The sequence below is a fragment of the Diadema antillarum genome, unplaced genomic scaffold, assembly GCF_040938485.1.
Source record: "Diadema antillarum isolate AM-2024a unplaced genomic scaffold, OU_Dant_1.0 seq00000233_RagTag, whole genome shotgun sequence".
Taxonomy (NCBI): domain Eukaryota; kingdom Metazoa; phylum Echinodermata; class Echinoidea; order Diadematoida; family Diadematidae; genus Diadema; species Diadema antillarum.
The window spans coordinates 219,707-234,623 of NW_027271282.1; the positions used below are offsets into that span (position 1 = coordinate 219,707).

A 14,917-nucleotide genomic window follows, 5' to 3' on the forward strand; every position below is an offset into this window, starting at 1 on the left:
CTTTTTTCATCAAAACTGTACGTTATCAATGGCAGAATTCACTTTTGATCTGTCCCCTTACTCAGCTATTTTGCACATTCTAAGAACACCCAATCATAGCAAGCGAGGACGTGTCATTTTAAAGATAATCAATCAGGCTTTCTTATGATGACATATTTAATAGAGATAATGCCTGGATAAGAGAAAAATGATACACCTGTATAACAAACTTAAATTGCAGAACTTATTTTGAGGGGCTTAGAAAAATTTGGGACCGGGCATGATTGCGTTTGATTGAATAAGCTATAAATTTCAACATTTTTATGACAAGCTATAATATGGCAAGTTGTGAGGGGATAATATCATCACTTCACTGTTTGCATATTCATATTAACCGTTCCAGAATTGCTTCGGGAAAAATGAGCAAAACTTCAAATTTCATAACTCGTTTATTTTTCATCCGATTTGGATCACATTTTTATTGTTGTGCTAAGGAAACTTTGCTCATTCTCTTAAGACTAAATTTCAGCTGCAATGGAATTCCTCTTTAAAGGACAAATCCACCAAATATAATATTGTGTGGATTAAGTGCATGCATTGATATTATGAGAACGCTTCATAAGTGAAATTAAGTTTAAGGAAAATCAGACAATCTTTTTAAAAGTTATTAACTTTTAAAGTTTCCGTGTCGCCGTCGGTAGATTAGAAGACTAATACAGTATATATGTGGCAATATTCGTAAAACGATATGAAAGAAAACACAAAGAGAATTTCACAAAATGTATTTTTAAATGAAAAGTTTACATTCCCTCGACTTGTTACTGACGTCTCTAAAGGGTAATATTATCCCTCTTGCCTTTTGAAATATAGGCAAGTCAAGTGATCATTTGTTTTTCTAGACAAGTGAAATACGCTGAATTATCTTTTTTTTATATCGTTCTGCATTTTCATAAAAACATGCCATATAGAGTTGATTATAAAATGACATATCTAAACCTAATATTTAGTGGTACCAATATTTTCAAAGACAAACGGAGGTTAAACCAGTTAATGAAGGAATATAATAAATATTAGGAAATAATAAAAGATATCTAGTGTCATATTCTGGTGTTGATTGCTGTAATAACTGCAGAAGAGGGGACAGTGTCTATGATAGTATGATTGCTACACTTCTAATAGCGATATCTCTAAGGAATCGCTTTTTGTTAAAATAAAAAACACAGAGCTTGTTTGTTGGATTCGTAACGACTTTACCTGTTGTGTTGATTGGTTCGCCGATTCAATATTTTGGAAATGTATTAGACTTCATATACATTAAATCCTTGTTATGATAAACCCCACATTAAGTATCTTTCTCGATGATTAGTCGATCTGCCTTTTTTTTCATCCTCTTTCCTCTGTTTCTTTATTTCCCCCCCACACACACACACATTCACGCTTTTATAGTAATTTAGATAAAAATGGACATTTGAAGGTTCGTTTTTTTTTCCGAAACACATATTCCGAGATATACATGGATATACATATAGATGTTCGTTAATCCGAGCATGTGTGGATTCGTTATTACGAAGATGAAGAAAGGTTCGTTATTCCGAAGGTTAATTGATCCAAAGTTGAAAAGAAGGTGCGCACTAACGAACATTCGGAATTATACGAACCTTGTACTTCCTTTTTTGATTCAAGAATCTTCGAAATAACGAACCTTCAGAATAACGATTTGTAAAAAAAAAAAAAAAAAAAAAGAGAGAGAGAAAAAAGTTACACAATGTTAAATAGAGTAAATAAAGCAAAACAAATGCACGCAAGATTTGAAATATATATATATATATATATATATATATATATATATACATATATATATATATATATATATACACACACACACACATATATATATATATATATATATATAGATATATATATATATATATATATATATACAGTATAATTCTCCCACAATCATTGATTGAATTTGCAATTGTTGCGTCGACTAGTTTCAGTGACTTGTAAAGCCATGTTCTTTTTTATATTGTGTCAATTTTCTTTGTTTTATTTTCCTCTAAACAAAGTTAACTAAAACGTGTAGTTTATTCGCTCTTTAAGTAGCCCTAATTGCACACTATCAATTGGTAGATGAGGGAGCGTCAGAGACAATAATTTATAAATCATCACCATAACCGTCACAACATGCGATGCACTGAATGCATACTCCAGCTTGCCTTTATTTTGACACCTGAATATGCATCAATTGATAATTGAAAACAAATATAAAATTTCGATGAAGTTGAATTAAATGTGTGAGTGTGTGTGTACGTGTGAGTGTTCTTCGGTGAGATATCAGTTATCATACACTAATAGCATACATAATTATACAAACATTGATGCATTCCAATCAATTGCAGAGTGCGAAAATCACATTTTCGTCAATCATATTTGACAACAATTGGACAAAATTGATGACTCCTTGTTGGAAATACAGAGGGCGTAGCGAGAGTATTAAATCATGCCCGGGTGTCAGTCTTTCTTTGCACATGATAATTTTGAGAAGTCGTGTTTGGCCAAAGACGCTGTGATCACGTGTCGTGCATGTGACGTCTAACCGTGTTTCATCACCTACACACGCCTGCACGCCACAGGCTTGGGATGATGAAGAGCCTTTTTTCTAATCCATTTCCATGATACATCGATTCTCCATCACAGTTAAATGAAAAAAGAAAAGAAAAATAAGGTAGAAAAAATAATGGCTTACAGGGTAAAGATTTCAAAGTACATACGATTTATATTTTCTTCGAGCCAATGGCCACAACGACTGAGGTATTTTATAGTGGGCTTTGCTTCGTCAAAACAAAGATTATTCTTTTATCAGAAATAGTCCGTTTTCCATTTTTCCTTCCTGCATTTTCATTTTCTTCTCAGCTTTTCTATTTTTGATTCATTCCCTGCATGTCTATCTATACATATGAATTATAATCATATTACGTAAACTATTATGTACACACATACACACACACACACACACATAATATATATATACATATATATATATATATATAATATATATATATATATATATATATATATATATAGGATATATCACACAGTCCATGTATATATATATATGTATATATATATATATATATATATATATATATATATATATATATTTCATGAATAGTATACATGGGACTATAATGGCTATTACAACGAAGGCATTTTTTTTTTCTTCTCTTTGGGAAAACCTGGGGTCCTGCATGCATTCTGCATGCAAACCACGCATAAAGTAACGTTCTTCATGAATAATGACTGACGTTGTCTTTTCTTTCCGGCAGAAGTGTGTACATAAATTTACCTGGTTTGGGCAGATGATGTCATCCATTTGGAATTTGGACCACAATTTCTTTATGACTGGCCGATCACTACAAGTATCTCCAGTAAAACATGTTACATTGTAATGCCGCGCTTGCCATTTATTATAAAAAAAACACACGCAAACAAACAAACAAACAAATACTACCTTTGCGATTCTCTGCTCTGGCTACTGTATATGAACATTACCCGCATGTCGCTCTTAAAACGGTAAATTTATGGGGTTTTGTTTGTTTGCTTATTTGTTTGTTTGTTTGTTTTTTAGGGGGGTCAATCTATGGAGATCGTTGTGTTTGTTTTTTGCTGTAAAACGCAACGTCAATAACGATTATAGAAAAATGGCAAGCTCTTAGGAGAATTCCGTTCTTTTTCTGTTCAAGGGCCCGAATAGAATTCACAATTCTGTACATGTAGCTGTCGGTTTATGTGTAACGATTTATCTGATGTGAAATTTTGAAAGTCGTCAGGAATTGTCGTAGCTATATGCCTTAGAATTCTCGTTTAATGGAATACGATGAATGATGCCAATATTCAAGTGTACGTAAATGATTATAGTATTATATTCAAATTTGATTATGATATATATTCGATTTTCTTGTTTAAGATCTTTAAGATTTATTTGTTTTAAATAAGTATTGTCTGGGGCAAATTATTTGATATATAGGGCCCCATTTTTTTCTCTCTTTCTCTTCCTTAGAAACAACAACATATATCCAAGATTTGATAACATAATGTCGAAGGTAATGCAGGCATTTGGCAGGAAGAAAACATCGCCATCTTGAGTCTATCGGAAGAAAAGTATGTGATGTACGTCGTAGGATCACTTTGTTATACGCTTTTAACTTCTGTAATAAATTCTTATAAAGTCAACCAGTGAATTACCTGAGTATGTTTAAGAGGATTTTTCCATGTTACTAAGTGAGTGAGTGAGGTCAAAAGGGAGGAACATGTCGCCCTCTGTAGCCTCAAAAGTGCTACCATTTTGAGCTCGGTCTCCTTTCTTAATTTTTCGTTTTGGCTCTATAGAGCAGTATGCTGCTGAATTCACAAGGTGCATATTGAAGTCAGAATAAACAGGGCAACAGTGATTATTCGTCTTTGAGTGTTTAGGTTGGAGAAAATGAGCCCATTCAGTTTGGTAGAAGGAATAAAATGGAGTAAAATGTATATGTATTATCATAAGCATTATTTTTTGTTGGAATAAAACGTATTTTTTTTAAAATACTCCTTAACGATGATTAATGCTTCGACAGCTTATACGTGTAGTCGCCCTGCAATTCAAAATTGGACATCAGAGGGCGTAATATCAACACCTTCAGGGGAGAGTTATTTGCGATGCAGATAAAGTTGAAAATGTATTTTTGGTGGGTTTGGAAAATGTGACCATTGGGAATGTCAGAGTTACCTTTCTCTTCCCTAAAAAGTAATATCTCATTGCCATTCAAATACAAATGGTAAAACATGAATTTTTGACCAAATTTGGTTTCGAATTCTGATCAGGATTTAGTTTAAAAAAAGATAAATGCATTCCAAAATGTATACAATGGATGAAGGAATTGTATTTGTACTATCAAACAGTAACTTTTTTTAACGCAAAATTCCCCCAAACTACATTGTATAGTACAATGAATATGAATGAGGAATTTGCCTTAGAACTGGAATTAGATTTAGATATGAAATATTTCTTACTGCATTTCCCTTAAACAATATAAAAGTTACTAGCACTCTCCTTTAATGTCTGTATTGTTATATTGATTAACGTTTTTATTCCACCTTTTTTTTAACTAACCTTGATATGATCTTAGTATATCAACGAAACCAAAATCTTCCAAAAAGAATATATTTTTTCATCTAAAAAATAAACCTGAAAGCAAGTCACTGACAGTCTCCCCTATAGGGGGAAAAACTGAAGAAAGTAAAATGAAGGTTCAAAACAAGCTATAAAGAGGAACTAGCGTTTTCGGAGTGAATGGTGAGACAGAAAAAAATATAATAAATAAATAAGTATGAGAAAATGCAATGTATCCTGTGCGGATGGCATTCTTTATACGATTGTGTAGAAGAACAAAATGGATGCAGTAGAACTGGAGGACGAAGGATGATAACTAATGACGAAGGAGAGAAAGGGGTTTGTAGAACAAGTAATAACAGGAAATAAATGCCTAAAAAAGAACAAAGAAAGAAAGAAAGAACTAGTAGCTTACAGTCGTAATAAGTTCTTTTACCAAAATCTAAAATGTTGACAAAAAAAATATATACATTTATAGACCTAATCGACCAGTGCCGCGGGTTTTGTGTTTGCCTGTGTTATTTGTCTTTTGCTTTTGTTGTTTTTTTTACTGTTTGGACACTCACAATTGATTTTTTTTCCTCAATATTTCTCTTAGCTGCAACATCCATTTCCCGGTGGACATGGTCAGTGACTTGACTTACCATCTCCTTGTACCGTGAAGCGCGGCGAATGATTGAACATCCACTTCTGTTATTTTTGCCGCCCGATGAAAACAAGTAGGAAGACGTGACTATCGCGTAAAATCGTGGATAGGAAGATGGACCTGAATTGAATTAACCCTCGAAGAAAAAAAAGATGTTTGCTCTACGGCAGAGGAAGACTCTTATCATGTGATATAGCTACCCATGGAGATGGTCATCTCGTGGCGTGAGTGTGCCAATACTTTTGTAGCTATAGCTCTATACTGATGTCGCAATGTAGACAGTTGCTATGGTAACATGTACATGTTAATGACCCCTGCATTGTTTTGTTCTTAGTTTCTCTGGTGACTATGCATGTTGCGGACATGTTGATGGTCAACATTAGGCAAAAGGCACCAGCCCGTACACAGGCGCCTTTTAGCCGTTCATCATAGTATCCTGCCTGTCTCTGTAAATGCAATTGAGATAGAAAAAGCTTAATAGAATCAGCTTTCACTCAAAGTGTATGGTTTCACTCCCTTGTTGATATACATGCATAATTCATTGACATGCATACCCAACAAAAATCAAATAGATACATGATGTCGCCTCCAAAAACGAAGTTTTAAATGCAATGTACCTGATGTACTCAGAAATTATATCAATTGCGACAGCTCAAATATTTTTGGATTTCTCTGAATCCTAACATAAAACAAATTAAAGGTATCCCAGCATTTATTACGATCGCTTACTTTTACTTTGTTTTTGGGTGCTTCAGCCATACCAAAACCGATTTTCATCAAATAAACTTTGAATTCCTCCTAGAATGGTATCCTCTATATACCATTTCATAAGTTGTTTCCTGGTATCTAGAAAAAAAGTTAAAAGCCAAATTCTCATCTCCACCAATACTAAATTATCCTTTTAAACGTAACGTTTAAACGTAATTTATGCAGGGGCGGATCCAGGAATTCTGTAAAGGGGGGGGGGGGGGGGCGCAACCAATATTTCTGGTGCCACTTCCGGGTTTCATTTCATTTTTTCTTTTTCTTTCTTTTGTTTTTAACGATAAATAAAGGGGGCGCGTGCGCCTCTTGCGTCCCCGTCTGGATCCGCCACTGTTCCTCGTCTGCCTACAAAATGGCACCTGACTAATTCGATTTATGGTAGCATTTGCTCGATACCTTATTCACTTTAGGCCCCAATCAAGTTCAGTAAAATCGTTTCTTTAATTTATCTCTATGTAGAACATGGTAAGCCTACTTGTCACTGGCCATCTTTAAGACGAATCCCAGTAATTTCCTTTCCCCATGTAGTATTGTCCCAATCTTCCATTAGTTTCACAAAATGAGTTATAAAATGAATCAATAAATGAATAAATAAACATGTAAAGAAAGAAAGAAAGAAAGAAAGAAAGAAAGAAAGAAAGAAAGAAAGAAAGAGAATAATTAAAAAAAAAACCAACTGCGGGTTTTTATAGGATAGAACATGTGTTTTTAAGGTTGGTTTGGTCAGGGTTCCTTTTGTTTCTTTCATCTTTCCCCTCTAAGCAAGTATGGAAGAATTGGAAATAGGCCCACGTAACGTGTACGGAATGAGCATACATGTACTGTAGTATATTATAGTATTGTGTGTGTGTACAGTTATACATTTTGAATGAGGACGTGCATAATATGAGGGTGAGCGCGGGGTTTGTTCGTGTTTATTTTCTGGGAGGCATAGTAATTGAGTAACGTATTATGTCTGTACTTGTGTGTGTATTATGTCTTTGTGTCTACACTCAGGGAGGTGAGCACTTAGCCTAGGACACGTCTTGTGTACGTGTGCGTGCATGTGCATGCGTATTAGGTTTCACTTTCTCTATCAAACACCACGGCCACTTTAAATAATTCATTCTCCCAGCTTATGTTACTTTAAGGCCTACCTGTATTACTTCAACTCTTGTATACTTAACGAATATTATTTAGTACTAGATTGAAATTGCACCCTTGTTTAAATGTATTACCTGTTACGTTCAAAACTTGTTTGTGCTCAGTTTGTGTCACGTTATACGTGAAATAGGGAAATAAATGTGACAAAATTTGTTTCATTTTTTTTTTCGCTACGTTATACTACATATTCGTTGTATTGCTGTATTGCAATTGCATTATCCTATAATCTTACTCTTAATGACCGATATTTGTAGTGACATCTTGTAATGATCAAACCATTGATGTTGCAGCAAATGAACCATTTTTGACAAGTAAATCTTTATTTACTTTGTGAGAGATTGTCTCAGTTGTCTTAGATCATGCATCTAGTAAAAGAGACATGCTTAGAATAGAAAGCTATCTCTGAATGTGCTGTATAGTGACCAAGATACAACCGTAGTTAAGTGTTTATCATGATCATTATAAGCATAATTACGATATCGATGTTTACAAGACACAATCTCATAATTGTCCCAAGCATTATCATGCCTCAGGCAACATCTTTATAAACATGACACTGTGAACATTGTGTCTCGATACCTATTTCTGTCGTCATGACAAATCAATGCTCTCTTGTAAGAGATTCGCATTTTTTTCTTTTTTTTGGAGGGGGGTCCTTATTCATATTATTGGGTGGTGGAAGCAGAAAGTACTTTGACGACTCTCTCTCTCCCTCTCTCTCTCTCTCTCTCTCTCTCTCTCTCTCTCTCTCTCTCTCTCTCTCTCTCTCTCCCTCTAGCTAATGTTACGTCTGTTACGGTCTTAAAGTGTAACTCGGTCTTAAAGTGTAACTCGATGCCTAGGCTTCTAAAAATGTGTCTCGCGTATAGAGCCTCACCTGTGGTTTTGGATACGTTTACGGGCCAGTTCTTTCTGTCATCTGCTCACTCCCACTCACTTTTATATTTGCCTTGGTTTTGAAATAGAACGAGTAACATTCATTCTGCATGCTTATATTTCAACTTGTCGTAAATGAATATCATTATTTTCTCCCCTAAACTCTTGTCATTATGTATGAAGTGTGCTTATTTTTTAAGACTCATTATAAAAAAAGAGATGAATGACAGATGGGGAGATGAGGGAGTAAATGGCACTGAAATGGGGATGGAATGACAGGTATATGTTTAAAACATCACAACTCCATCATACTGGAAACCTTCATTTAGGAAGTGAAAATGTCATCTTTTCATAATTTGCTTTTGTATTATTTGATTATGTATACCTTGATGTATGTGAGTGTTAGTGTATTGTTGATGCGTGATGTGCGAGTGTCTTATCAAGCAGCAATAGTACTTGTACAAACCTCTACAATAGTTTTTGATATACCAAATTTTCCTTCTCGCAGTGAGTTGTAAAATGTTTCTACTTTTGATAATCACAATAGGCATGATCATTTCTGTATGCAAGATATTTTATGGGGTGCATGTTTTCGAGAACAATCATGCACAATAAACCACACATTACATGGAGCCGACATAATACCTATTACCTTTAATAATTATACACGTCACGAACTCGAAGCTGGAGATGCTTTCAGGGTCCTATGAGCAATTCTTTTCATTTCACTTATTGCTGTTTCCTGTATTAGACAATCAATCAAATCACTTTCGAAAACGTACTTATTGATTCATCATTAATTATGGCTAACTTTGCACATAAAAGATAATGAAATCATCATGAAAGAAAGTAGAGATGAATAAAAGGAAAAGTGGAAGCGAGAGGAATGAAGTTTGCATTTCCTGATAAAATTGTGAAGTTCATCATACAAGCAGTTGACACCTAACCGATCAGAAAAAAATGATAAAATCAAAATCATGAAATCACTTTCCTATGTTGCATCAATGGCCACCATGTAGGATTTCAAAGTGAAAACCATAAAGGACCTTTCTCATCTTGAGATGTGAAACAACCAGGAATGTGTTATAGGCAAAAATTGTAAAAATTAAAGCCATAAGGGGATATTGATTACATACACACCAGCAAAACTGTTACAGTGTTTGTGTAACAATATATTAATAAATAATAATAAATAAACTCCAAATTTTATTGTCCGAGAATGGAAAGTCTTTTTGCCCAATTCAATTGATCGTGGGCCCGGCAGCCACTGAGCAGCGCCAGATCGACGTTGCTCTAACCTTTTCAACAGCAAACAAGGTAGCAGCAACTCCCATCTTTTAACGTCTTTTGGTAAGACGCGGCCGGGGTTTGAACCCACGACCTCCGATTGTGAGGGTAGCCGCTCTACTCACTGAGCCAACACATCGGTATATTAGAGTTGATGTTGAATTACTGTGGGGATGCTACCTCCTCCTCCTCCCACTCCCCCCCCCCCCCCCCCCCTCCCCCCCCCCTCTCCTTCGGCGTCCCCTCACTTACCATATCAAATAAAAACAATACATTCATACATTCACTTTCTAATCGCATTGCATCAGCTCTGTTACTTATGGTTCTGAAGAAGATTTGCATGTATTTTGTTCAAACAGTCCCTAATTTTGAGGCCTTTGGACTTGGTGTCCCTTTAAACAAAGTGGATTCCATTATCCAAGGGATGCTACACATTAATGGTGGAAATGGACATGTTATTGTCATAGAGTCAAGAAGATGCTGAAAATGTGAAAATTCCTTAGTTCTTTGTGCAAAACAGCAATTTCAAATGTTGTTTTTCTTTGTCTTCCTCTCTCCAGTTGCCCTTCAATCTATTTTCTTTTGAAATGTTTGTTACACTCTGAGGAGTACACATCAAGCTATTGCATTCGAAACCCTGCGTTCTGCAATACATGTAATTGATAAGTAAGTTCCTTTTCCTTTATGCAGTTTATATAGATTGCATTTATATCACGATGAAGAACAAATGAATTAAATTGAATTGAGCTGAAATGAACGCGCCTGATGATGACAAATGTATTATTTGATTGCGGGCACAATCCCAATTGTTAGCCGTAAAAGAGTTTGCGCAAAGACTACTACAAGCACCACTGGCCCTGAGCCTCTCTCCCATGGGAGATGGGCACAACGAAAATTGTGTGCTCGACCGCATCCCTCTGACCATGGAGCTACTAACTAGTAGCTCCATGGTCTGACCATGCATAGCTCCACATGACACATTTTCAGAAGTCTGGGCATCGAGTTACACTTTACATACGTCTCTCCAGAGAGAACGAGTATTCTGTGCTGTTTTTACCTGACTGGCGAAATGAGTTCGGTCACTTTTCCTGTAAAACAGTCCAACCTCTCCTATCATGTCGAGACTAATACACGCAGCTGTTTTACCCAATGGTAGCTACATGTAACCTTTTGCAGGTATAACGCACACTGCTGTGCTTGGGGGTAGTGAACGTCTGAACGCATGTTACTTAGATGAAAATGATGTGAATGTAAGGTAATTTATGTTGGGAATAGTATTTATTCATGTGAGGTAAATGTAGGAATTTTGTTTGAGTTTGAAATCCCCCTTTTCCCCGTAATAATTAGATTGAAAAAAAAAATCACGCCAAGATCGCATCTGGATAATTTATTGAGAGATCTGGAATGGGGGGGGGGGGGCGGATATACAGGTCGAACCGTAGCTGAACATCCGTAAAACGGAAAGAATTTCAAGAGTTGGTCCAGTGGCAATAACGTAGCCAGAGTTGGTGAATCAGCTCGTCCAGAAATTGTTTTTATTGAAGAGATTTAGATAACCGACAAAATCAAAATTATTCATATAAGTTTTTTATAATGATACAAATGACACGATGAACAAAGATGATTTTCATTATGCTCAGGCAAAAATCAATACAGGAACGTGAGGCCCTAAACAATGTATCCTATAGAAAGTAATTTAATTATACGCTGTATATATATTATATATACAGCTGTATATCCATATATATATATATATATGATTATATAGTCTAGGTCCAAACATGTTGCGAATTCACGTATTGGCTCCAATTTAACGAAGAATAAACCGGTAATGCAATATTTCGCCAATATAGAGTTTATTGAGCAACTCAAATTTTCGGTGGCTTCCATCCACCTTCTTCAGGAGTCTAGAATTTTCGGTGGCTTCCATCCACCTTCTTCAGGAGTCTAGACTCCTGAAGAAGGTGGATGGAAGCCACCGAAAATTTGAGTTGCTCAATAAACTCTATATTGGCGAAATATTGCATTACCGGTTTATTCTTCGTTATGATTATATATTTATATATATATATACAGTGCAAGAAGAAGGGCATTCGTGGACGTAGCTAGTGATCAACGTGCGTGTTTATTGCCGAGGTAAACCCTTACTTTATTATGTGAACCGTTCACATTTCGTTCCTTACGTAATATTCTGTTATTATGTTATATTATGGCTTATAAAATGTATAAATGGTTGTGCTATATATTATTCATGTTATTATCATTCTATAGCCAGAAGACGACGCGTGGCTGTTGTACTATATTATATATAGCACTTACGTTTTGCACTGCTGCCACATGCTGTATTATTGTCGACAACATAAAAATGATTAGTTTTATATATTATTATAATCTCATGTTATAATACACACAATATGAAGATATTGAATTTGAGTTTTTGTTATACACCTTCATTTCAATTAATAACATGAGTTTGATATGAAATGTATTTAATAATATGAAATTAATTATGTATATTATTATTATTGTATTCTTTTACAAAATTACGAATTTCACTCTCTCTCTCTCTCTCTCTCTCTCTCTCTCTCATATATAGTAATGACTGCCTGATGATTGCACCTCATGGAGGTTGCATGAAACTCAGAGTTGCATGAAACTCAGAGTTGCAATAAATACGGATGAACCTGCAGTCAACCGCGTGAACTTGTTCCAATACTTATATACATATAATACCAAACGCAATTAGTCGTCTATTCAATAAGGAAAGTGGTCATTTGCTTAAGGTGAAGTTATATTGCAATTGATTATGCACAGTGTCAAACTTTTATCTTCAATTTACATCAGCTCCTTCCTTTCACTTCTTCACCTCCCCTAATGCAATATCGTTACAGTTTCAGCTTTGCACCTCATATTGCTTATACGTACATACGTGCTACCGTGAGTTTGTGGTGATTTCGTCTACAAGAAATAGAAGATGTTCCACTCGTGGTAGACATCACCTACAAATATATTTCACATCTAAATAGATAAATACGACAAGTATCATACCCTGCTTTCAAGACCCATACTGTCACTTGTCACCAACTAGTGATTCCTCCTGAACGGTGACCTATTTACCTATTCCTCGAATCAAACGATAATTTCTACAACTGGTATGTTTGTATAACATGTTTTCAGTTTCATCTTCTACTTTTCTTCAATGATGCTTAAAATTGAATTCCGATACTAATTATTACGAAAGGCAGCGAAATCATGTCCTTTTCTTAAAAGCTAATGAAATGGTAAACATAATATGTATATATATATATATATATATATATATATATATATATATAATGTAGGTCTACATAATGTATATAATATCATTATAACAGATTACATCTTATCTAACTTTGAGAATTTTACAGGTGTAAAAAATACATCTCAATTACATAAAAGATGTAATTTTGAGGGCGTATAGGTTACTAAACTTTTTTTTTACTCCGATAGGGCAAGTTGAAACTTTGCTTTTTACGTTTTAAACCATCAACATATTTAGGTACAAAAACTAAATATCCAACGTTATTAAAGTTTGTCTAATTGTTTGACATTACATTACTTTCGTAAGTTCATTATCAGTGTTCCATGTCCGATCACTTGCCAATGCAGAAGTCAGTCTTACATTATTACAGAGAACTCTGTCAAGTTATGTAGGCCTACTGTACATGTGTGTAGTACAGTAGATACAAATTGAGTCACCAGTAATTGGTGCCTCTAAATGATGGTTTGAACTTGAGCCGCTCTTTTTAACCGCGGAGTGCTGTCATCTGGAGTGTCAGAGTCCTTTCCGAAGAGGGAAGTCTTCACCGACTCCGAACACAGCAGCAGGTCTCTGACAGCCGATCGAAACTCGGCATACCTGATGGTGTAGATTATCGGGTTGGCGCAGGTGTTGAAGAACGCTAGGGACACGAACACTGAATAGAGCGAGCTGTAAAGGTACGAACGGTCCACCAAATGGAGGTTGTAAGCCAGCAAGCCAAGACTGTCGGGAGTCCAGCAAATGATAAAAGTGATGATGACCACAAACATGAGCTTGATGACTTTGCCTCTGGCGACAAGAAAACTCCGCGACACGGAACTACCTGTGTCCAGCTTTATTTCACTCTTCTTTGTCAGGCGTTGCGACCTCAAACGGAGTGAACGAGCGATGAGTAAGTATGACGTCAGCATAATAATGACTGGGATGATAAATCTCAACACGAAAACGAAGACTCCGAGCGCTTGCTGAGAGGCTTGCGTTGGGTATCTTACGACACACTTTCCTTCCACGCTGTCGACTTTCGTGGTCCCAAACGTGCGACAGTTGATTGCAATTGCCAACACCCATATAATGATGAACCAGACCGTAAGTTTTTTGAACGACACCCACCCTTTGAACTGAATCGGATGTAGCACAGCGATATATCGCTCGATCGATATAGCAGTAAGTGTGAACACAGAGGCACTTATTGTTATCCAGAGAAAAATAGAGGAATAGATTAATTTACACGCTGCATTCCCGAGAGCAGTGTCTGGGGCCCCGGATAGCTTAGGCTGTGGTATCATAAAAATCGAGGTAAGAAAATCTGCTGCCGCCAGTCCTCCGATAAGAATATCCGTCGACCTTTTTGATGACCTCCGTTGAAAAAGAACAATCAAAACAATCGCATTGCCTACGATACCGAGGATCGATAGTAGAAGTTGGACGATCATCGCTGCAGACCACGTGACCGGCGTCCACTGCCAATCAGAGGCTTCGGTTAGGTTATCGGCGTCACCTGTGGTCATTGCAGTAAATGGTTCGTGGAGTGCCATGAGGAAAGGTTAATTTTCGTTGATTTTGTTGATGTATTTGTTAGGGTCAGCAGTCACCACGCACAAAACAGGTACTCTATTTTATGTGATGTTAGATGACTCTTTCCCACCCTCATAATGACGGTTTGTGGCCACAAAACAATTCCACGTGTTCTTCCGGACTTTGATCATAACCGTAAAACGCGGGAGCCACAGCTGCCAAGTTTCTGGTAAAAGAGTAAACAAATAAA

The 14,917-nt window shown here is 36.0% G+C and overlaps 1 protein-coding gene across 1 annotated transcript; it reads right to left on the reverse strand.

Moving 5' to 3' along the window:
* Positions 1-13,604: 13,604 nt before the first annotated feature.
* On the reverse strand, positions 13,605-14,687 carry LOC139729273 (kappa-type opioid receptor-like). The gene has a single exon (XM_071640201.1). It carries the CDS (start codon positions 14,685-14,687, stop codon positions 13,605-13,607), a length of 1,083 nt encoding a protein of 360 aa, XP_071496302.1.
* Positions 14,688-14,917: the final 230 nt, after the last annotated feature.

Bases quoted from the DNA above. Each gene is read 5' to 3' on its own strand.
- LOC139729273 (XM_071640201.1), bottom strand. From the start codon at position 14,687: ATGGCACTCCACGAACCATTTACTGCAATGACCACAGGTGACGCCGAT.